The sequence below is a fragment of the Cavia porcellus genome, unplaced genomic scaffold (genome assembly GCF_034190915.1).
Source record: "Cavia porcellus strain 051 isolate PalLab524CR breed Dunkin Hartley unplaced genomic scaffold, mCavPor4.1 scaffold_2, whole genome shotgun sequence".
Lineage (NCBI taxonomy): Eukaryota > Metazoa > Chordata > Mammalia > Rodentia > Caviidae > Cavia > Cavia porcellus.
In genome coordinates, this window is record NW_026947485.1 from 34114499 (window position 1) to 34137897 (window position 23399).

Here is a 23399-nt window from a genome sequence, read left to right on the forward strand (position 1 = left end):
CGCATTGAAAAACATTGCTAAGGAGTAAATTAAATTGCATGCAATTTAATAAACTAGAGCCCACCTTGAACAATTCACCTTTGTTTTAACTTCTAATTTCAAGTTTGAGTCTCAGCTTTGCATCTTAGCAGCTCTGGGATTCCAGGCAAGTAAGTTTACCTTTATGAATCTGTTTGTTTCCTCAGATGTAAAAGAAGGACAAGCTTTAAATCACTAATGCTCATAATATTAGTATTCTGCTTCTCTCCTTGAACACAGAGAAGACCACGTTTTCAGCTTCTGTGCCTACATGGGGCTATGTATCAAGAGAACCAGTTTGCAGTCTAAGCAGAATTAAGCCTTACAGTCCCTCTGCTAAAGGGACTCAATCAAAGACCTCTGAATAGGGAGCCTTGTGATGAGGATAGAAGACTACATGCACCAGATTCTCACACCCTAGTCATGTAAGAACAGAAGTCTTTACACGACTTTTGACTAAAAAGAAAATATCTCTAAAGCCCTTTGATAAAATTAGAAACAACATAGTGGGAGTCTTTGGAGAAATAATCGAGTACAGTAATGCTTATTATTGAGTAATTCTAATTAGAGTGCAGATGTTAATTACCTGCCCCAGCTGGGGATTTAGCTCAGTGGTATAAGCGCCTGCCTTGTAAGCAGGCAATCGTGAGTTCGATCCCTGGTACTGATTAAAAAAAAAAAAAAAGTGTAATATAATTACCTGCCCCTAAAAGGCAGATACACACACACACACAACCACACACAATCACCTTTTAGGTTGAACAACCCAATTACAGACTATATAACACGCAGGAAGACATAAGTACATAGAAATTGTGACCTCCTTCTGTCTAAAACATATGAAGAATTAAAAAAATCAGACCCCCAAAATTCAAAGATCCAATCCAAAAATGGGCATCTGAGATGAACAAATACAAATGGCAAGTAAATACATGAAAAAATGTTCATTATCATTACTCATTAGAGAAATGCAACTTAAAACCACACTGAGATTCCATCTCACTCCTGAAAGAATGGTCAGGATCAAGAAAACTACCAACGACAAATGCTGGAAAGGCTGTGGGGAAAAAGGAACTCTCCTGCAGTATTGGTAGGAGTGTAGACTGGTACAACCATTGTGGAAGTCCGTCTGGAGATTTCTCAAAAAGTTGGAATTGGAAGTCCCATTTGTTCCAGCTATTCCACTTCTAGGCATATTCTCAAGAAGAACTGAGAGCAGCATGTGATATATGTGCACCCATGTTTATAGCAGCACAATTTGTAATTGCCAGATCTTGGAAACAACCTAAGCGTCCATCAACTGAGGAATGGATAAAAAAGTTGTGTTATTTTTATACAATGGAGTTCTACTCAGCTATAAAGAAGGATCACATTGAGATATTTATAAATAAATGGGCACAGCTTGAGAACATACTCATAAGTGAAATAAATCAAACCCACATGTATAAATACCGAATAGTTTTCCTAGTATAAGAAATGATAACAATACATAAAAGTATGTGGTAATCATGATTCCCCGGGGGCTGGAGATTTAGCTCAGTGGCATAAGCACCTGCCTTGCAAGCAGGCAGTTGTGAGTTCAAACCCTGGTACTGATAAAAAGGAAAAAGACAAAAAAAATCATGATTCCCCATTATATTGCTTTTAAGTGTTATAATGTTTCAATTCACTAATTATAATGGTTTTATTCTGGGCTGTTTGATTTTATTGTCTATGATGGTATGAACAGCAATTTTGGAGAAAACAAAACATCATAATAGCTAGTGCTGATTTAATATCATCTTGTTTTGAAGTCCCATCAAGCTTTTGTTCTTCTGTCTCCATCAGTCTTAACATGTTGATCTTATTGGATTTTATTATATGTGATAATTCAAACAAAATATAGAAACCATTGTTAGTTTTCTGTTAGTTGGTTCTAAATACCCTGTAATACTGTCATTCTCTTGAATGGTTTTACATTGTCTTGATATGTTTGATGCTACAGTATACAAAATTATACTCAAATATTTCAAGGAAAGAGACACTATGGTAACTACTGTTAGGTCGGGATATCTTGTGGTGAAACACTATGTTGCTTAAATTGTTATGTTCTGACCTGTGCTGTTGTGTTGGTATGTCCTCTTTTTTCTCAATCTCCTTTTTTTATTATTTATTTTTTATTTTTATCTTTTTAATTAAGGGAAAAATAAATAAAAAATAGCAGGATATATTATAGTTACCCACTTTGATTTCCTATTAATTTGATTTGAAACCCTGTATTGCTCTCACCATCTTGTTTTGACTGAATTCCCTCAATTCTGTTTTGCTTGATAGTATCAAGTTTGAGGGTATAGGCAACTACTTTGAAGACAGTAAGATTCACTATGATGGCCATTCTGGTTTGACTATTATCTTCTTTTGAAGTCCTGTAATTGCTCCAATGTTTTGGTTTCATTGGTTTTGTTCTTTACTGTTTTGTTCAATTTTATTATAACTGATGACATAGGCAATTCTTTTTAAGGTAGCAGGAGGCATTATGGTAACCATTGTTGATCACTTTGTATTCTGTTTTTACATCATGTACTATGTCCATCCTTTTGATTTGACTGACTCTGTTTTGTTATGTCACATTTGGTTTTATTCTCTTCAAAAAAAAAAGTAATAAGAACTGTGGAAGTAATAAAACCCAAAATGTGTAATTGTCATTGTAAAAAGAAAGGAAAAGAAAGTGCTCTAAAGGATATAACTGCATGTATATTTAAGCGTATAAAATAGATAACCATATTATTGAGTTTTTGTTGGATCATTGAACAGAAATGTTTGCAGTCTCATTGTTTGAATGTCCACTTTGTATGCTTTAATTTTGTAATTTGAACAACTATTTCTAAGATGACAATAAGTAATCTATTAACTAGTGATTTCCTACTGTTTATTTTTTTTGAAATTCTGTATTACTTGTACCTTTTTTCTGTGTTTTTTTCCTCCTTAAATAAAATTTAAAAAAAAAAAAAGAAAGCAATTGTGTCCTCATCTCAGAAGAAGATGATCTAAGGCTCCAAGTCTTGAATACCACGTGACGGTGGTTTTCGCTTCTTCTCCTTTAGCTGTGCTCTCTCTCAAGCCCCCTTCCCTCCCACTTCCCCACCACCCTGGTTTCACTGTTTAACTTCCACTTCATTGGCATTATGGAAAGAGAATGAGATTAACCAATAGATTTGTGTCCTACCTCAGTCAGTCCATTGCTGGTGGGATTACAGTTCCAGGTGACATTTACCTATTCATCTAATCATTTATCAAAGTCCTAACGCTTATAATAGTTTCTCAGGATGTGCTAAGCAACTCCATAGATTATATTCTTTAAACTCAGCACCATTTTAATTTCCCAGATAAGAAAATGGGCTCACAGAAATTAGTTCACAAAGCTGGAAAGTCTCAGAACCTCCAAAATTCCAGATAAAGATTCCAGAGCCTCTTTTTCTAATGCCACACTGTCTGGAAGAATGAATACCACACACTCTGAAAATCTAAAATTGCAAGTAATCTGGAACGGAACTTGTTATCAACAATAAAGTTTATTTATGTCCTCTTTGTTTATTATATAGGAAGGATAAGGCCACGTGTCCCATCTGCCTTAGAAAATTGTCCTGAAGCTCAGATGACAAGGATCCACAGGGGCCTTCTGAGCTGTGTGTGCGGGGAAAGCATTCATTTCCCAAGTCTTCCGACTAGCAGCAGTAAGCACACCACTGGTGGCTCAAAGCAGAAGGTCACTGTATTCTGCCCTAAGCTGAAACTGACCTTGGAAGAAATGAATCCAGCCACTCTCAGGAGACAGAATCAAAGAAAAATGGTGCCTAGAGAGACTTCTCAGTCATGACAGGACTCTGGGACCTCAACATGCCTCCCTAGGGGGAAGACAGTTCCAGAGGTAAGGCTACATCCGTGCGGCCACCACAGATCTGTTCTCAACAGTGCTGCCTGTCACTAATCAAAACTTTGCAAGGCTGCTCGCATCTGTTTAAATTAAATCAGAACTGGGACCTACATTAGGAGATGCTATGAATGTTGAAACTTAAATCACTGACAATGTCACCACCTCACCCATCCACCCACTGATCTTTAAAATGACAAGGGTTTTATTTTATTTTTACATCACTCAGTCCTTTCAATTCAGCTAACAGTTACCCAAAAAATTTGATCCCAAGTTAAAAGTGTCACTGGTGAAGGATCATAATTATCCTAATGTCTTACAAATTGGCAAGCTAAGGGCCTGGGGAGGTAAAGGAGAAAGACCAGTAAGTGAAAGCTACCTAAATCTAGAATCTGTCCACCACAGCATCTGCCCAGATCCCAAACCAGAACCCAGAATGACTGACACTGCACAGCTGGTTTCTAGTGGTCCTCTTGGGTGACTTCTATGATAGGTCCCTGGTTTTCAGACACCTGGGACTTGTCACAAATACAAATTCTTAAGTTGCTTGTGTGACTTACTGGTCGCAAAGTTGGGAGGACCCAGGTCATAAGCTTTAGCAAGCCTCCAAGTGACTGTAATACACACTTTATTGGTCACAGAATTAGCTAATAAAGTTGGTTAAAGTGCTAAGACCACAGCCTTGTTCCAGAACAACCAGCCTGGGCTTCTGGAATTACCTTGCCAGTGATTCTAACCAGCATCAATGTTTAGAAACCAAGAATTTTAACATCCGAGAGGGCCCTGCTAGCAGCAGCTAGTGGGAACTTCATCAGAATCAGATTTTAAGTGGAAATCCATAAGCAGAAAGAAATTCTGCCAGACAATGTTTTGAGAATGCCATTTGACAAATACTGATTCACTTTAAAATCAGTCCTTACAGGATCCATCTTTTTCAAATGTTAAAACAGCAGGACAAACTACGTGTGGTGGCATATGACTATAACCTCAGCACCCTGGGAGGCTGAGGCAGAAATATTGAAAGTTTTAGCCCAACTTGGGCAACTTAGTTACTGAGCAAGATCCTATCTCAAAATTTTAAAACATTTTTCGAAGGGCCAGTACATAAGCTCAGTGAAAAATCCCTGGGAAGAGCCTCCAAATGTTATTATACAAACTAAAAAGTCACTTAATTAATAATGTCAAAGTCTATGTCCATCTAGAAGAGTTTTTAACAAAAGGTAGAAGCTCTTGATAATCAACTACAGATTATTATGGAATAGACAAACACCTGTGGATTTTTTGTTTATTTTGGTATTTGTTTATTCTGAGGAAGCTTTTCAATAAAAGTGGATTGAGTTCCTGCCTTTTCACCAGTTAGACCCCAAATGTCTGAAAGCAAATGGACAAAGATACAAAATGCTTACATTTAGTGTATGCCAATTTCCTACTTATATGTCAACATTTTATCTCATTGAATCTTCACAAGATGAGAAAAGCGGAGGGAACCATCCATATCTGAAACAAATCAAATCTCAGAGTCCCCAAGAATTTAAATTTGCATGGGGAGAGACAGGTGACTGTACACCCCAAGTATGACTTTCCCCTTGAGCTCTTTGGCTTCAATCACCAGCACAGTAAGGGACACTGTGACCCTTCCTTTATACTCTGATCCCTCCTGCCAGCACCTTCCATTGGTGTCACAGCACGGTTTATTGATTCCTTTGGTATACCTGAGACAAGATAAAGCTGTCAAAGGATATTATGGAATCTAAGGCAAGCAGCATACAGTAGATAAACACACATAGTTCCAAAGCCACACTAATAGAGTTCAAATTCTTTGTCATTTGCTGACTGTGTGACTAGATAATTGCCCCTTTATGTCTTAACGTCTTCACCTATAAAATGATTATGAATGTATCTATCAAACAATCTTACAGAACAGTGTCAGGCATGCAATTTTATATCCTGTTTAGTTTGGTTATAAAATAAAAGTTTTAGCAAACCTAGCTAATTTGCTCCCAAGATTCTTAAATTCTGTAGTACACTAGTCAATATCACAAATTTCTAGAAAAATTCAATCTAGTCTAGCAAAATACCACTTTGCTTCACAGATACACCTCATCTCCATTTTTGCAGATGACAAAAATGTGTTTTGTCTGTGATTCCAGCTATCTAAACTCACAACTCTGCAAAATCTAAGCTCAAATACCACTTTTATAAAAGCGTGAAATACAGAAATCTAATAACTTTGAATAAGTATCCTAAGTGATATAAAACCTGGAATATAATTTCAATTAAAAACATTCTTATAAAATAAAAAGGGAAGGATTAGAAAATCTTAAAATCTGTCCAATTGAAAAATTTAAAGTATTTACAAGGCACATTCATTAAATCCAGAACAGAACTTTATTCAATGCAAATTCCTAGAAATTGATTTTAGGACATTATAAATATGAGCAATAACCAAATCTTCTGCCCATACCAACAAAAGTACAAGAAGAAAAACTTGGTAATATTACTAATGGATCCTGTTTGTAATTCAACTGATATCACACACACACAAAATTATTGAAAAGTTTCACAAAGTAATCCCAAATTTGATTATATATAACTATAATAAATATTGCATTTGTATAAAAACTAAATGTGTATCTCCATATTAGAAAATATTAAGCCTCTGGATACTTTAATGATGTCTTACTCTTATTCAATATTTATTCTTTGCCGACCTCTTCTACCTCCATAATTTCCTTTAAGCTTATGACAGAAGAGATGATGCCATTATATTTGTATCTATTTTAAAAGAGAAGATTGTGCAAGTTTAGCAAATATTAAGTAGCCTTCCCAAAGACACTATAGTATCCAAGTATCCTGATACCTATTCTAGTTTGCAATAAATATCACAAAGGTATGCTGTCTGGGTGGAAAATCCTAATTCACAAAAACACATTTTGGACTGACAAGTCCTCCCTTATCAGGGCCATCTATATGTACTGTCTTTTAACAGAAAAAATGTCCATTTGAGTAAAACAAGAGCAAATGAAAGCTAATGGAGAAAGTGACCATTTAATAAGAAAATTCTCAACAGAATAAGCATACATATGTCTTCACCTCTCAATGAGTCAAAATGTAAACAAACCCCCCTCTTCACTAACTCATCATTTTGTTCTTAACTGGGACCAAGGCTGCCCACTTAGTCTACTGAATCCTTGAAAACAGTAAACAATTCTAGTGAGCAACACACTATCTTGTTTGGGATAAAGTATGGATTCGTGTATTAGACCGAAAGCCAGAAGATGTATTTAACATTTCCAGTGTGTTGACTTATTTTCAAAAAATTATTCCTAAGGAATTTTACTCTCATTTGCACAAAACAAAACTTTACCTGATCAAACACAGCTTTTGAACATCTTAAACTAAAAATTTTAATATAGGGTTCACTATACCCTTAGCTGATAAGGTGAAAACATCTAGTTGTAGCATAATACTGAACATTTGTGTGGCATGCAAAGTACTTTACAAAGTACTTTCACATGTGTGATGTCTGGGCGTATTTCCCAGCTACCTGCTAAGATAAGTGTCATTACCACCCGTGTGCCACCCATGGAAGCACTGAAGCACAAGGAGGGTGTCTGGCCCCAGATCACAAGGAAAGCTGCAGGTGAGGATTCAGCTTCACCTCTGATTTCAAGTCTTGTGTGGCTATTTATTTCTCCCACATTGCCTACCCTAAAACACATGCACACTAGTGTGTACACACACACACACACACACACACACACACACACACACACACTGGGCCCATTTCCAGTCCTGTCAGAAGATACTGATCCAAATGCTGGTTTCCTTCTTCACACATGAAACTAAGACCTGGACCCACAGCAGTTCTGCCCTTTTCCTAATTCCCGGAGAAGGAACTGGAAGGAATGCTTCTTGTCCACGTCTATCCTTGACCACAAGAACGACCTCTCCATGGGGCTGCTACAGACACAAAGGGAAAGGGGGCCGCGGGGTATGAGCTGCATCTCCAGCTACGCGTAAAGCCCTGTGAAAAACAGTCCCTGGGAAACAGCCCCTGCTGAACCAGAACTGAACCTTAACTTGTAAAAGAAGTTATCAGCAAGGGAAAAAAGAAAAGCGAAATCCTGTTGAGAGAGCGCCTTCCCTCGTCCCCCGAACATCAGGCCCCGCAGAGGTCCTCAGGAGAGCGCGCCCCCACTCGGACACTCACCGTCGGGGCCGCCGGCTCGGGGGTGCTGGGGCTGGGCCCGGGTCTCCGCGCGCGCCGGCGCCGGGGAGGTCTCCGCGCGCTCCAGCCTTGGGCGCGGCGCGGCGAGGGGCTCCCCGCAGGCAGCGGGAGGACTGGGGGCCTCTCCGCGCCCGAGCCCCGGCTTCGGAGTTCGGGGGAGCACGAGTGGGTCTCTGGGAGCCGCGGGAGCGGCCAGCGGCGCCTCGGGCTGAGGCGAGGAGCAGCCCAGCTGCACCACCGTGCTGCGGGACCGCGCCAGCGCGGAGGAGACGGAGCCCATCTCAGGGGGCCGGCCCGGCTTCCCCCGGGACCCACACCCCTGGCCTCCCGAAGGCTCACTCCCTCCAGGCGCCGGGCACACCAGCCGCCAGCTCCACCTGTGACCTCGCCAGCTGCTGCCCTCCTCGGCGGGGGAGGAGAAGGATGCAGGCAGGGTGACGCCCACCGCACGTGCACCCAGAGCGACCTGGGAGGTGTCGGTGACTGTCCAAGAGTCCGGAGTGGAGGTGGACGCTGGATTGCCGAGGTGGTCCCAATAGAGGCTGGGGGGGAAGGGGCGTGGCTTTAAGGGAGGGATACTTTTTTCCTCTACTTTGTGCCCTTGCTCCTTTCTTCCTGAAACATCTGGGCCACTTCAGTTCCCGGAGAGGATGGAAGATTTAGGAGGGCGGAAGATTGTTTTCTTCTCAATTACTCTTCTTAAAGCTAATGTCATTGCTCTTGCAGGCTGTGCTTCTCTGAAGGAGCTGCTCTCAGCTGCCCCTCACTCTGGCGTGCCCATCCTCCTCCCCAGAGCGTTTTCTCCAGGGCCCTTCACCCTGGGCGCCTCTCCTTTCTGCCCTACTGCCCACCATTCTTGCGGGACGCTGAGATCGGGAGGTGGAAGTGAAAGAAGTCAGCCTTTGCTACTTCTGCTCTGGAGAGCAGCAGGGAGGCACCTGGGGGCTCCCAAAGCGGAAGCTAGAGCAGCCAGGGACTCTATTAATAGGCTTGTGCTGCTGGCTGAGATGAGGCCATTGGTTCCATCCTTTCTCTGCCAGCAATGAAAATATGGTGGCCTCTAATAGGGAAGCAGAAATAGGACAGATACCTGGGATGATGCTTCAGCTGTAAAGTTTCCAGAAAGGTTTTGTACTTTGCCCAAGGTCACACAGGCCTTTACTGATGGAGCTGGCTTCTGTGATACTCCCCTTTCTGGATACCATTATCAGTACTGCTCTCCTTCCAAAGGTTTTCAGGCACTGAATTATGAAGCATGACAATTAAGCAATATATGAGAATATCTGAGTTTGCACGGTGTGAGGGGACAGTGACTTGATAGGTCATTCCTCACCTGGACTGGGAATCTCCTTTTTTCTCCATTCAGTGTCTAGCTTTTTTTTAAGTGACAGCAGGTTAGGACTCTTGACACTGTTATCTCGAAAGTACCACACACACAAGTAAATGTAAAGTCGTATTATCATAGAGGTGGCTTCCAGAACCAATCAGATCAACAAAACCCAAAATGGGAGGGAAGAAGAAGAGTTTTAGAACCCTCCACTGATATTTAGAGAACAATTGCATCAGAGGATTATGGGACAACCCAGCTCTCTCTTCCTTTACCTTTGTTGCCAGTGGGGTGGGCAGGAACTAAAATCCTAAGTTCTGAGCCAACATTACATACAAGAGCCTCCATCAATTATGTGTATATCACTATACCCCCTACACTTTGCAAGGGCTCAGGGAGTGTCTTCTCACTCAGAGAGTGTCAGCTTCAGGAACACATTTCCTGAGGACAGGCAAAAAAAAATGCAAGAGGGCCCACCTACCCATGTATAATAGCCTGGGCTTTCCACCAAAACAGACTCAATAGGACTTATAGATTTGGTGTAAATATATAAAGAGGAACTAAGATTATAAAGAATTGACTTGCATAGTGATGGAAGGTAACGTTTCCTGACCAGTAGTTAGCAAACTGAAGATCCATAATGTCTATGGCATAGTTGCAGTTCAATTCCAAAGGACTAAGGACCAGGAGAGAGACAATATAAACTCCAGCCTAAATGTGAATCTGGTTGCAAAAGGCCAGTGACTCTCTTGTAGACAGTCAGGCAAGAGAGAATTATTTATTCCATCCCCTTTGTTTTATTCAAGTCTCCAATGATGGAGCGAGCCTTGAGGAAAGCAATCTGGCTTACACAACCCACCAATTTCAATGTAATCTCATCCAGAAACATCCTAGAATTGACCAAATATCTAGGCACCCCACGCACAGCCCAGTTAACATATAAAATTAGCCACCACAGCATTCATTTATTTGGCTATGTTAATTTCATCACAATTTTTAAACTCTTTTTTATTATTCTTTCCTTGTTCATTCATGAACTAGCAGGCCCTGGCATAAATCCTCACTCCGGGAAAACCCTGTGAAAAAGAAAGCTCCCAGGAAGGTATTTCTTATTCTTGTATCTTTACTTGGTTTTCCTGCCAATGAGGCATGGGTGATTTCATTGTTATACTTTGTACATGGTTCATCCTCCACAGGTTTTTGAGCTAGAAGTTTGGCCCCAGTGTGGAGGTGCTGAGATAGTGGAAATGGGAAGAGGTGGACCTAAAACGAGGTAAGGAGTCTACCCTCAAAGGGGATTAATGCTGTCTCCTGGGAGTGGGTCAGGTTTCATAGAACTGGATCAATTTCATGAGAGTGAGTTGTTATAAAAGTGAGCCTGGCCCTTCAAAGTCTCTTATTTCCTGTCTCACTATGTGGTCTCTTCCTCTCTCATGTGTTCTCACCATGATGTCATCAACTGTGGTGTGATGTACCCAGAAAGCCCGCACTGCAGCGGTGAAGACACTAGCTGTGCTGTTGGAAGGTTGGCCTATTTTCAGGTGAGTCCACCTGCTGTCTCAGGCTGAGGGTGGACCAAAGGCCAGGGACGTAGAGGAAGAAGTTTCACCAAAGTTTATATCACAAGCATTTCATCCCATTGATCATTGTTGATGAAACAGTTCAGCTAATCATTTTTAAGAATTAAAAGAGGGAAGGTCTGTGTCCAACTTTATCCTAAGCAAGCAAGGGGCATCCATTAGTCTTCTCTAAGGCTAGGAAAAAGAGTAGGTTTTGGAGAAAACTGTTTTCCAGAACACAGGAGGATAGAGTGCTATGGACTGAGTTTGTGCTCCCCTCTAATTGACATGTTGAAGCCCCAGTCACCATTGTGATGCTTTTTGGAAGCAGTATGCTTGAGAAGTAGAGTCAGTGAGGTTAGGTTGTAAGAGGAGATCCAACTTTGGGGTAGAATATTGGTTTCTAACTGAACATGTATCTCCTGATTTGCAAATCTATTTTGTATCTATATGAAAATGATCTTTGTTTTATTTTAACCTTATTTATGATTTCTTTGTTTATAGTATCCAGTAGATTCTTAAAGTATTCTTGCCTATCCTGTCTCTTCATTCACACAGGGTCAACCAGTCTGCATGAAAAACATTAACTGAGTTTACTTTAGACATCATACGAGTACCCCCTCAAAGGTAAGGAAGATTGGTTTTTAAAGATAAAGAGGGAACTAATGGGACGAGATAGAGTGACATTCTGAATAATTTTTTGTTGACCCTATTATTTATATAACTTCTTTTGAACAAATTTAGGCAGGTGCTGGATTGCATTTATACATGACTGCTTGCTAAGGATATCATGAGTGAGTAACAGGAACAGTAAGAAGTAAATTCTTTGAACCCATCAGCGAGGCAGCAGAAGTTCCAGGGCTGGAAACTGTCACAACCTGGATTCTTGTAAAGCACATTTTTCTGAAACAGCAGTCTTTATCTGAAAATTGTAGATTGTAGGACCTATATCTCTAAGGCAAACCACATGTTACCAAATTTGATCTCTGAGTCTCACACAGAAAATTTTACAAGATGTTGACCAAACTGCACTGGGACAGGCTAAGTTGTTAACTTCATTGGATTGAGACTCCTAGATAGATGATGAGATCATCGGAGTGATACTCATAGCTAAATGTCCTGTTAGGAGGTGGCCCAGCTGGAGCTGGGCTGCAGGTAGGTGTGGCTTTGAAGGGCACATCTCTTGCTGGTACTTTTCCTCTAGCTCTGCCTACTATTCCACCATGCTCTTCTTGAAGTTAGCCAACCATAGACTAAAAATCTTTGACGCTGTGAATAAAATTCAACTTCTCTTTCAGGGTGTGGATATCAGGTATTTTTTGTTCCAGTAATCAAAAAGCTGAGTAATACATGCAACCATCTTAACTTTTATTTTTACTACCCTAGACAAGGCCATGTATACTTTGCATACTTCATCTCCCTTAATCCTTACAATAATCTTCATGATACAAATATTATTATCTTTATAACACAGATGAAAAGTCAGTGGCATAAAAATAATTTCTCCAAGACCCAATAAATGATAGATGTGAATGCTAGGTGATTAACTGAAATCACATGTTTAACACAGATTATAGTTCCCAAAGGAACCTTAAGGAAACCAGTCATCAATCAAGCTGGAGAGACTTGGAGTCAGCCAACATTAGTGGCAGCAGAGTTTATTGTAGAGTCCAAGTCTTTTACCCCAGGCTCCACCTCACTCAAACATGTCAGCTACCCCTTTCCACTAGCTTCTCAAGTCTGTGTTGCCCATGGTCCTTTAATTGTTTTATGCAGAGATAGTCTAGACAATTCCCAAAAAAGTCCACAGTGTTCCAGGGAAGATCCCTAACCTAGGCTCAAATTATTTCAAATCAAGTCTGAACACACATAAGAAACAAAGCAGATGTACTGGGCTCTTTTAACATTGAATGGATACTAACAGCTTTTTATAATCAATTAAATGCAGAACTAGACATAGCTTTTGCCCAGATGGGACTAGGGGAATATAATGTAATTCTGGGAACTTGAGATGTACCCTAGGCATTGGAAAGCAAAATGGAATACAATGTAGTTCTGAAAGGTGAGAGGAGGACCTGCCCAGGGAATCTGAGAGCAGGAGAAAGGTTGGAGGTTGTATTTTGGCCTAGCGACAGCACTGGTATGCTCTGGTTATGGAAAAAGACTAAACAAACACCACGGGTACTGCTTTTAAAAGCAATGATACAGGGGCTGGGGATTTAGCTCAGTGGCATAAGCACCTGCCTTGCAAGCAGGTGGTCCTGAGTTTGATCCCCAGTACTGATAAGGAAAAAAAAAAAAGCAATGATACACAGGATATTGTTCTGCTACATGCTGGATTGTTTCATTTGCTTTGTGAAATCTTTGTAAATTAGAAAAATTAAATAAATTATTCCTTCTCATTCTATATTCAAACAAAACAAAGGCTTCAAAACCAAAATAGATTTCCCAAAACTAAGTGGTGTGTAGAAATAGACACAGATCTCGCTCACAATTCTTTTGGATCCAATTAATGTTTTGACTGCTGTAGAAACATTTTTTTAAAAAAAAAAATTTGAATTGGGCCCACTCATCCAACTTTTCATCTAGTATAACCTATGTAGATCTTTAACAAAACAAAAAGTAAAATTAAAAGCTATGTTCCTTAGTTAATACCTCAACTATCCAGATTCCATCACTTTTGAAAATATATTCTTTTTTTGATTATTTAAGTGGTATATTTTCATGGAGGAAAATTGAGAAACTACCAAGAAATATAAAAAATAAGATGTAAACTGCTAATAATTCCACGACACAGATATTTCCTTTATTTTTCCCTTACTATTAAAATGAATGTGCTGATTTTTAGTGTTATTTCACATAATATCCAAAGTACGATACATGTATTACTTTTCAGAAGAGTATCTTTTCATAATATATGCCCATCTGATCCTATGTATCCTATTTAATATATCCATATCTTACAAAATTAAGACTATATTTTACGTCTCTATTAATTTACTATCTTGAGACCACAATCAATACATCCGTAAAAATTATTCAGACTTGAAAGGTGAAAATTATAGCTATGCCTTCTCTGAGACACTATAACATAGTGTGCTTCTCCTCCAATCCTGGTAGTTCAGGCTGCTGCCATTTTCCACTATTATAAACAATATGGAATGAATATTAGTCTTTTGTTCCTAGTTTCGTGATGACTTATTCACTGCAACTTTACAATAAATTTTTTTTTCCTAATTTTTTTTTGTCTTTTTATGGAACCAGGGATTGAACTCACGACTGCCTGCTTGCAAGGCAGGTGCTTATGCCGCTGAGCTAAATCCCCAGCCCCTCTTTACAATAAATTTAATAACACTGTCAGAAATCTTCTTGAGTGTTCTCCCCCAACTTTTCTTCTTGATTTACTTTTCTAGAATATTTCCTTGAAATGGGTGAGATATTATTTGAAATGTAGTCAGTTTTACAGATTAATCTAAGAGGAATTGATAAATCAGTTTTTCTCATTTCTTTCTGAGGCAATCACTTATCAATTAGAATGAATATTTATATTTATATTTATATTTATATTTATTAATGGCTTTGGGCAATGAAACATCAGTGGCTCCTAAAATCACAAGGAAGGAGCAAAAACCAGGCAGCATATACCTCCTTATGGAAGCTCAGCAAAGTCTAGATTATGGGAGATTTCAAACAAGATGTATTCAACAGATAACCTGCAAGTGTACCAGTGTAGGAAGTTTCAGAATCTTATAAATATTCTAGAAGCATATAAACCAGTTATGTATAAGTTTTATCTATCACCCAATCAATTATTACCAAAACATTAATGTAACAATTGGGAAGATATAAAAATTGCTTGCATGTTTGATAATGTTAAGAAATTATTAGTAGTATCTTTAAGTAAAACAAGTATTAAGCTTAAGTTTTCCTAAAACCCTTTCTTCTTTCTGTCTTTCTTGCTTTCTTTCTGTCTTTCTGTCTGTCTGTTTGTCTGCCTTTCTCTCTTTCTTTCTTTCTTTTCGTAGGTGGGAATGGGGATTGAACCCAGGGCTTTTACACTGAGCTATGTCTCCAACCCTTTTTAAATTGTGGGGTTGTGTGATTGTTTGTTTGTGACAGATTCTTTCTAAATTTCCCAGGGTAGGCCCAAGTTTGCAATCCTTTGCCCTCTGTCTTCCAGAGTGCTGAGATTACAGACATGTGCTGCCACACCTGGATTAAATAATTCTTTTCTTTTAAGAATGTTATCAAAATGCTCATAACATGGCTGGAATTTGTGTCAGAATAACCTAGGTGAGGAAGGCAGGGAGACCAGTTATGATCTATAACGAATGAAGCATAGAAATGGACCCATACAAGTTAATTATCTATACTGTTGCTAAGTTTTCTTTTTTTTTTTTTTTTAAATATTTTCAAGGTTTTATTGCAAACCAGAATTGGCTTACCACACACAAAAAGTTGTGTGGTAGGGAGGAGGGATTGTACATATTATAACCATGTTAATTACAATACATTAAAATGGTGGTTTACATTACAAATAAGCTTGTAAGTTTGAATATACTAGTGTTATAACCCAATGTACAGACTTTATACAATACATACAGTTATCAGGAATGCAAAAAAAAAGAAAACATAAATAATGCCCATTTAACAGGTGACATTTTAAACAATGAAAACACCAATGGCTGTGACCGACATCTGGGGCATTGGTCCATTAAAAAACCCTTTCTAAAAATAGAAATATTTGTAGCAGCAATGCTGTCTTTAAGCATCTAGATGCAAATCATTGCAAGACCATTTCAATAAGTTTTAGTTAATAACTATATCTTACAAAATAAACAGTCTACACATAAATTTATCTTCCAAATATGGAAGAAACAAACAATGTCCTACATTGTAGTGTCCTGCAAGTGTCACATTGATGTTTATAACAAAATCCATCTGCGATCAGGCATACCACATTCATACCATTGTTCACACACTAAATCCACAAGGAAAAATAAAGAACTGAAACACTCTGCGATAGGGAAAGCTTTGGAGCTAACATGATCTCATCAGAAATGGCACATTTCAGAATATTTGTTATCACAGCCCAACAGGTCTAGGGAAGACCCTTCTCAGACCTGCGTCTCCCCTCTACTGAGAGTCTCACACCTGTCAGGGGCAGCGCTCTGACGCTCAATTCAGAGATAACACCAGGTTGGGAGGAAGGATAAAAATGAAAACCTCATGAGCTCACTGAGAAGGATGTGCTCTTTGAAAAGCTTCCAGCAAACAGTGTGCAACAGGGCTGCCAGAGATGTGTAAATTCTCTTTAAGATGTCCAGTCAGCTGGAAGCTTTACCAAAGGCTAACTAAAACATTCACAGACACATGTAGGGTCTTTCACAAGCACCCCTAAGACTGCTCAGAGGAAAGAGTCCATGGGAGGTGCATAGGAGAAACTGAGGAATGGCTTGGCCGCTTCCTTTACACTGGCTGTGATGAGGATGCTGTCAGGGGACCTGCCGATTGAATTGGGGATAGGCTCCTCGGTAAACTCGGGATCAAAGTGCCTCAGGTCACTGGGTCCACTCACATTTGGGTTAAAAGGAGGAGTAATCTTCTTGTTTATGAGATCATCCCAGTTAATGAGGGAGAAGAAGACGTGACTCTTAATCTCCATAAAGTCATCCTTGGCTCCCAGCCTCTTGATCCTGTCCTCCTGCAGGAGCCCCTCCAGGAGATGCCTCGCAGAATTTGTAATATTTGGTTTCAACTGGAGGGGTTTGTTCAGGATATTGTCATACATCTCAGCTGTGTTTCGGCTATAAAAAGGAGGCAGACCATACAACATCTCATACAGGACAGCTCCCAGGCACCATAAGTCCACAGTCCTATCATAAGGCTGCTTATGAAGTAACTCAGGTGCAAGACACTCAGGTGTGCCACAGAAGGTGGATGTTGTGCCATTATGTTCAATGTTCCCCCTGCAGAGCCAAAGTCAATGAGGACAATGTGCCCCTGGGAATCTAGCAAGATATTCTCTGGTTTTAAGTCTCTATACATGATGTTCAGAGAGTGCAGGTAACCCAAGACACTGGCTATTTCAGCAGCACAGAAGCGAGCCCTTGGTTCTAGGAAGCAGCGCTCCCTCTGGAGGTAGTAGAACAACTCTCCACCATTAATATAGTCTAGGACAAAGTACAGTTTGTCGGCAGTCTGGAAAGAGAAGTGGAGGCCCACCAGGAAAGGGTGTTTCACATTCTTCAATAGGACGTTCTGCTCTGACATGATGTGCTTCTCCTCTTTCTTTTTCAAGATTGCTTTCTTCTATAAAACTTTGACTGCATAGAATGCTTCTTCTGCTTTGTGCCTTGTGAGAAAAACCTTTCCAAAACTGCCTTTCCCAATCACTTTCAAGAAGTGAAAGTCTGATGGTTTAGCATGAGCATTGGATGATGGACCAAGGTTGATTTGCTGAGAAGGACTTGGTGGAGGAGAGGAGTTGGCATTCATTAACTCAGGCTCCTGAGGTTGGGAGATTTTCAAAATGGACTGAACTTCAGGGTGTTTGCATGCATAGGAGTTACTGGCAATATTCTGAATAAAGTTTTTCAGGCCCATCCTCCTTTGCTTCATGAAAGCGATGAAAATCACTACCATTCCCCTCATTCTGGAGTAAGTGACAGCGCCTCTAGCAGCCTCGGTTTTCACCGTCATTGTCGCAAAAAGAACACTGACTGAACAGAAGAACCCGAGACCGACTTGGGCGACACTGCCCTGTTGCTAAGTTTTCCCATAACAAAAAATGTTCTTGATATTGTGCTGAAATCAGTCCCACTTCATTTTGTGACTAGTTTTGTCCCTTGAAGCAATATGGTTCAGCTGTGATTTTGACCCTCCACTGAGCCATGAAATGAAGTTAGTGGACTTCCACCAGCCTTTGTTTTATATGCAATAGGATAGATTAGACATGGCAAATTTATTTCATTCTAAATGCCACTGAATGTGATTGATAATGGCTGCTTTCAGCACTGTTTTTAGCAGGTTTCTAAAGCCACATTCAGGGAGATCAGCAAAGAATGTAGTGATAGATTTAAGATGTCTATCAAAGACAGCAGTAAAGAAACAGAGGTAATTATGCCACCTATTTGCCAGCAAGGCCCCAGGGGTTTTGCTGTGATTGTGTTTCTACCAAAGTCTTGTGATTGAAATCTAAAGGTTATGGGGCTGGGGGTTTAGCTCAGCGGCATAAGCACCTGCCTTGCAAGCAGGCGGTCGTGAGTTCGATCCCCGGTACCGATAAAAATGAAAAAAAAAAAAAAAAGAAATCTAAAGGTTATTAGTAGGACTACTTCAATTGCTTTTAATTGTCACTGTGATGTAGTAGGAAATAAAGCTAGAAAAAGAAAACTAATGTCTATAATTCCCTCAGACTTCAAAGAACATCTGCACGTGCAGGGCTGGTTATTCTGTTGTGGTCCTACCCTCCCAATTTTCAGCCAGAGTCTAAATTAGAAACAGGAAACAATCCAAAAGAAAACCACAAGATAGAAAAAAATATTGTTGACATTAATTATATGTAATATTATATATTTATATTTGTGGAAATATTCTTTTAGTTTTATATAAATTATATGAAGTATGTATATGTGTGAATTAACTACCATTAAGGTAGACATATACCTTATACCATATACTATATATGCTGTACATAGCAAAAAGAGCTTCATTATGTTTGTGTTATGCCTAAGTTATATGATCAAAGTACCTGTAATGCCACCTTACTGTTCTGTGTGTGTCTTTTTCCTGGGTGACCTAATTGATATGTTAATCAATGCTCCCCTCTGTAAAGAATTGTAAATCCTTGTGAACCTGACCCAATTGATATGTTAACCATTGCTGCCCTCTCCAAATAACAGATGTTGTCTAAAATTGAGTGCCCGAATGAGTTGACAAAGGATTGTTAATTCCTGCTAGACTTCTCTGATCTCTGCAAAGGGAAACAAAGGTCTTCCTTATGCCTTAGCAGATTTCCTGATCCACGCCCATAACCCCTTACTTTGTAAACTGTGCTTTCTACAAAAAGTCTGGGAAGTTTTGAGGGAGACACACAGCTTTTGCAAACTCCAACTGCACTGTGTCTCTGGGCCCAGGATAAAATAAATCAGTGTTGCTTTTTAAAAAACATGTCTTGCCCCATTTTTGGACTTGAGGTTGGGGGCACTGGGAGGCTGTTTGTGGATCCCAAGATATATAAGCACATATAAAATCATAGCAGAAATATATAGGAAATAGCCTAGCACCTATACCCATGGGTATGCAATAAAAGTTTGTTACCTTTAATTAAAATTATTTTATTAATGTATAATAATAATATATATTTATGGGGTATAGTGTGGTATTTCAATGCATGTATGCAAGCATGCACTGATAAGACTGGCATGTCTTCTTATCAATTAAAATAATTTAAGTCTGCCTATTTCAATCTATTAAACAAAGCACCTATTCCCAATGTATGAAAATAAATGATCATCCAAATGAGAGCAGTCAACAGTATTTAGAGCTCCCTATAGCAAAGGAGTCAGCCACCATGGAGACTCCTAGGCAGGCAGAGAAGTCAGAAGACCAGAGTGGACACAGGACAGCTTCAGGTGTGTTCTGATTGGAAGCTGTTGGCTAGGAAGCTGGAGGCAAGATAACTAGAAATGGAGCACCTCCATGATTGCATAGGGAACCTATCTGGCTTTCTATAACTGGTCTCAAGTTGAATACAAGGCCAAAACAATTGTACCCTAGGCAATGGGAATCCCAGTCCTGGTCTGAGTAGCCAGGACCCTCAGCTTCCTAGAACCCAAGTTCTCACTCTCTACTACCTTTCAGATTCTTCCACTTATCTGTCCTAAAAGTCTTCATGTCTTTACCAAGACTTCTGCTTCATTCTGTTGGCCCAAAACAGTCTCATGGTTGAGACCAAGGATAAAAGAACTTAAGTGGATCCCAGCTGTGGGGAGGTGTGAAGAACTGTGACAAATGACACGGTGTATCTCATGGCATCTATCTTTACCTCTGTGTGCTGGTATCACAAAACTGCCCTGGAAAATGGTTTTTCTAACAAAGGGGTCTCCTAAGCCACCCAGATTCTGAAAGTAAACTCTTACCTCTTAAAGTCTGAAATTTTACTTGGTTATCTGAATAATAGATTGTTGAGATAATGAATTTAAATGTATCTGTGTTCTCTGGAAGGTAAAAAATTTCGTGCAAACCAGGAAAAGACTAATTTTACTTTCTTGCATGCACAAAACCTAAAAGAAAGCCTATGACTTAGTTAGCTTTTTTATTTAAATAAAGAATTGAAAATTGTATATTAAAGTTTAAAATGAATAATTCTATCATCGTGAAAATTAAATGGGCTGATACATGGGAAGCAGCTAACAAGTACATACATATCTCACTTATTCATGGCTACCAAAATCTCAAACTAAAATTGTACATTGGAACAAAAATTTGGATAGTGGAATGAACAAAGTTAGCCAGACCACTACAAATGACAGTAGGGGCAGGCCTAGGAGGCACCCCTTGAGGGGAGTAGCCAGACAGAGGCAGCCTACTTCCTGGGCCTTTCCATCAAAGACAGGAGGGGGCCCGAGCAAGAAAGGAAAACATGCTGACCAGGAGACAACAGGAAGGTGACTTACACAAGGACACCTACACGGGCCATATGTAGCCACGTGAAGTAGGGGCTCTTCTCATAAATGTGATTATGAAATATAAAGTAAAAGTAATTTTACCCCTTTTGAAAAGTTAACTGCATCTGCTAGCTAGTATCATTCTTATTTTTGCCTTCTTTTAAATGTTTAAGGAATTTTAAACAAATTCATCTAATGCTAATTCAAACAGTACACATTTATAAACAATAATAATGATAGGCACTTTTCCTGAGCGTATCCAATGTGCCAGAAAAGGATGCTAAGGTGTAGCACTTATCTTTTTGTTTACAACAGGGTTTCTGATGACAGATACCCTGGAGTTGAAACCCAGCTCCACAATTTATCATCCTTATGATGCTGAAAGGTTATCTCACCTCTCCATCGCTCAGGTGCTTCATCTATGAAACAGGTGAGGATAATAAGAGGTTTTGTCATTGACCTCTGTATATAAAGTGCTGGTCCATGGAAATGTTAATGAATGTTAATACACACATCATCTTGTGGTGTAGGGTCCCTTACATCCTTCACTCTTTTCTTTCTTCTGACTGAAAACATAGTGCTCCGGCTGCTCTGTGACCCAGTCAATTGGTTTGCTCCTGTGAGCTGAACTAAAGTCAGGGCCTTGAACATTCCTGGCACTGATTAGGCTGTTGCCCAAACACTGAAAGAAACTAGATTGGCCCTGAGCCCAACTCCTCAAACCTTCTCATAAATGCCATAACTGGGCCCCTGTGTTGTAGACACATGTGGGTAGAACGTCTCTTATCTTGCTGTGGGCGTCAGTATATAAGTTCCTCTCATAATGCCTTGGGTTGGTCACCCTAGTGTTCTAAGATTTCTAGTTTGAAATACCAACAGGTCCCATCTCAGCATGCTTTGGAGTGTTACCTTATGGGAATGCCCCTGTTACCACTTTTGTGGTTATTCTAAACATGGTTTGGACACATGGAACATGTACACAGTGAGAATAGTCTGGCATTAACACACATAACAGATAAGAGATCAAGCTACCTGTTCAATTTAAAATGCAGGTTTGAATCCACGTCATTGTGACTCAGACCCACGCATGTTCTAACCCACTGTGCTATGCTAACCTCCCACCATGCATCAAGTCTGCAGCAGTTTGAAAATGTCAGAATTATTTTGAATCCTGTGCATTTATTCTTCTATTTTGTCTATTTTTAACTTTTAAAGACATTTTTTGCCAGTTTGTCTAAAGGGCCATTAATTCAAAGTGGAACTGGGGTCCTAAAAGACTATTAAGCCATAGCCTAAAAAAACCAAGGGAGTCACCAGTTCTGCGGTTCAGCAAAGGCGCAGCACCCAAGCAATTAACAGGAAGCCAGTGGCAACCTAACCAGATTGGGGGTGCAGGCAGGAGAGGAGCATTCTCAGAGGAAGAGACATGGGCTTTTTCACTTTGTCTGGTCTCTACAGTAACAGGACCTGTCTTCATAAAACAGAAATGCAAAGGTTAAATGGCACACACTTTAACTAAGTCTGTGGTCAGAATTTGTGCCAGAGCTTGGCATATGGGGAATGGAGAAAAAGGTATTGGTGGAGAGAAGGGGATCAGCCCTCCTAACAAGCAGAGCTCCACCAGAGGTGAGCCAAGGTAGTTGCAGGTGGTGCGCTGCATCTGTGCAGCCTGTCCAGGTGGAAAGGAACCAGAATGGAACACCTGAAATAGGAGGAGCCTTGGGAGTCCGTCTCTGGGTTAGGGGCTGCCCCTACAGGCAGAGGCAGTTCCTGGAGGAAGGGGAGGGGAAGTTAAGATGAAAGAGAGAGAGCAGGGAACAGAAGTGGAGGGAGGGAAAGGATGGAGGGAAGAGAGGAAGAGGGAGGGAGAGACACAGAGAGAGACAGAGAGAGAGAGACAGAGAATTCTCTCAGGACCAGAAGTCATTGTGCCACTGTGTTGCCTAGCAACAACAGCAAATCCTTTACAATCCCAGAGCATTAACTCAAATCTCCAGCTGCCTTGGGCTACAATTTGGAAATCAGAACATCAAAGCATCCAACTTCATTTAGCCTATGACCAAACAAAAGGAAAATACATGAGTTCTGTACCATTTGCACATAACAGAAAACCTGTCTCATGGCAACTTATCCATCACGATTGTGTATATTTGACTCACTTAACAAAATGTCTGGCGGTTGGTAATTCTTGGGTTGTTAAAGAGTAACTGATTCCATTGTCTTTCTTCTCAGAGTCACAAGATGGCTGCCAAAGCCCTCAGCACTGCATCCTTACACAACAATTCAAGCAGGAAGGAAAAGAACTGATCTTTCTCATAGTACAGATCTCTCATACTGTGGCTAAAGAAAAGTGTTCCCTGGAATTTAGCCAGCAAACATCTCTCCTTACAGCTCACTGAAAGATCCTGATCATAACTCTAAACTAACTTTTGTGAAGGGTAAATGGGATTCCATAATTATCTTAACTAATCTTGATTTCTCACCTGAGGCTGGGAGTTGTCTGCCAAACAAAATCAGGCTTACCAGGATTGGCAGGCAATACTGGCTCCATCCTGTCTACCCTTAGCCTCCCTCCCAGGGAATTGGGTCTCTCATTAGTCAGATCTATTTGGCCTGCTCACAAGAGATGGGAGAGCTCTTCCTAAGAACGGGCATGAGGATCAGTTTGTGCTAATTGTACCAC

The 23399-nt window shown here is 40.1% G+C and overlaps 2 protein-coding genes and 1 long non-coding RNA gene across 9 annotated transcripts in view; 1 reads left to right on the forward strand and 2 right to left on the reverse strand.

The window, feature by feature from the left end:
* Pde1c (phosphodiesterase 1C) overlaps positions 1-8511 on the reverse strand; it is a 599125-nt gene extending 590614 nt beyond the window's left edge. For 2 of the 7 annotated variants that reach the window (XM_063240402.1, XM_063240421.1), the window contains exon 1: positions 8142-8510. In XM_063240402.1, the coding sequence (XP_063096472.1) occupies positions 8142-8439 (298 nt within the window). In that variant the 5' untranslated portion in view covers positions 8440-8510. Of the gene's footprint in view, positions 1-8141 lie in introns of all 7 variants that reach the window. The other 5 variants (XM_063240413.1, XM_063240411.1, XM_063240415.1 and 2 more) reach the window with 5 other exon arrangements.
* On the forward strand, positions 8338-21146 carry LOC106027270 (uncharacterized). Its single transcript, XR_010044639.1, has 6 exons — positions 8338-8685; positions 10531-10588; positions 10683-10759; positions 10966-11027; positions 11604-11672; positions 21032-21146. It is a non-coding gene; the product is annotated as an uncharacterized LOC106027270 (long non-coding RNA).
* On the reverse strand, positions 16275-17771 carry LOC100717454 (serine/threonine-protein kinase Sgk1-like). The gene is given in 2 exon segments (XM_063240465.1): positions 16275-17021; positions 17024-17771. Coding segments are annotated over 2 exon segments (1293 nt in total). The 5' UTR covers positions 17748-17771; the 3' UTR covers positions 16275-16452.
* Positions 21147-23399: the final 2253 nt, after the last annotated feature.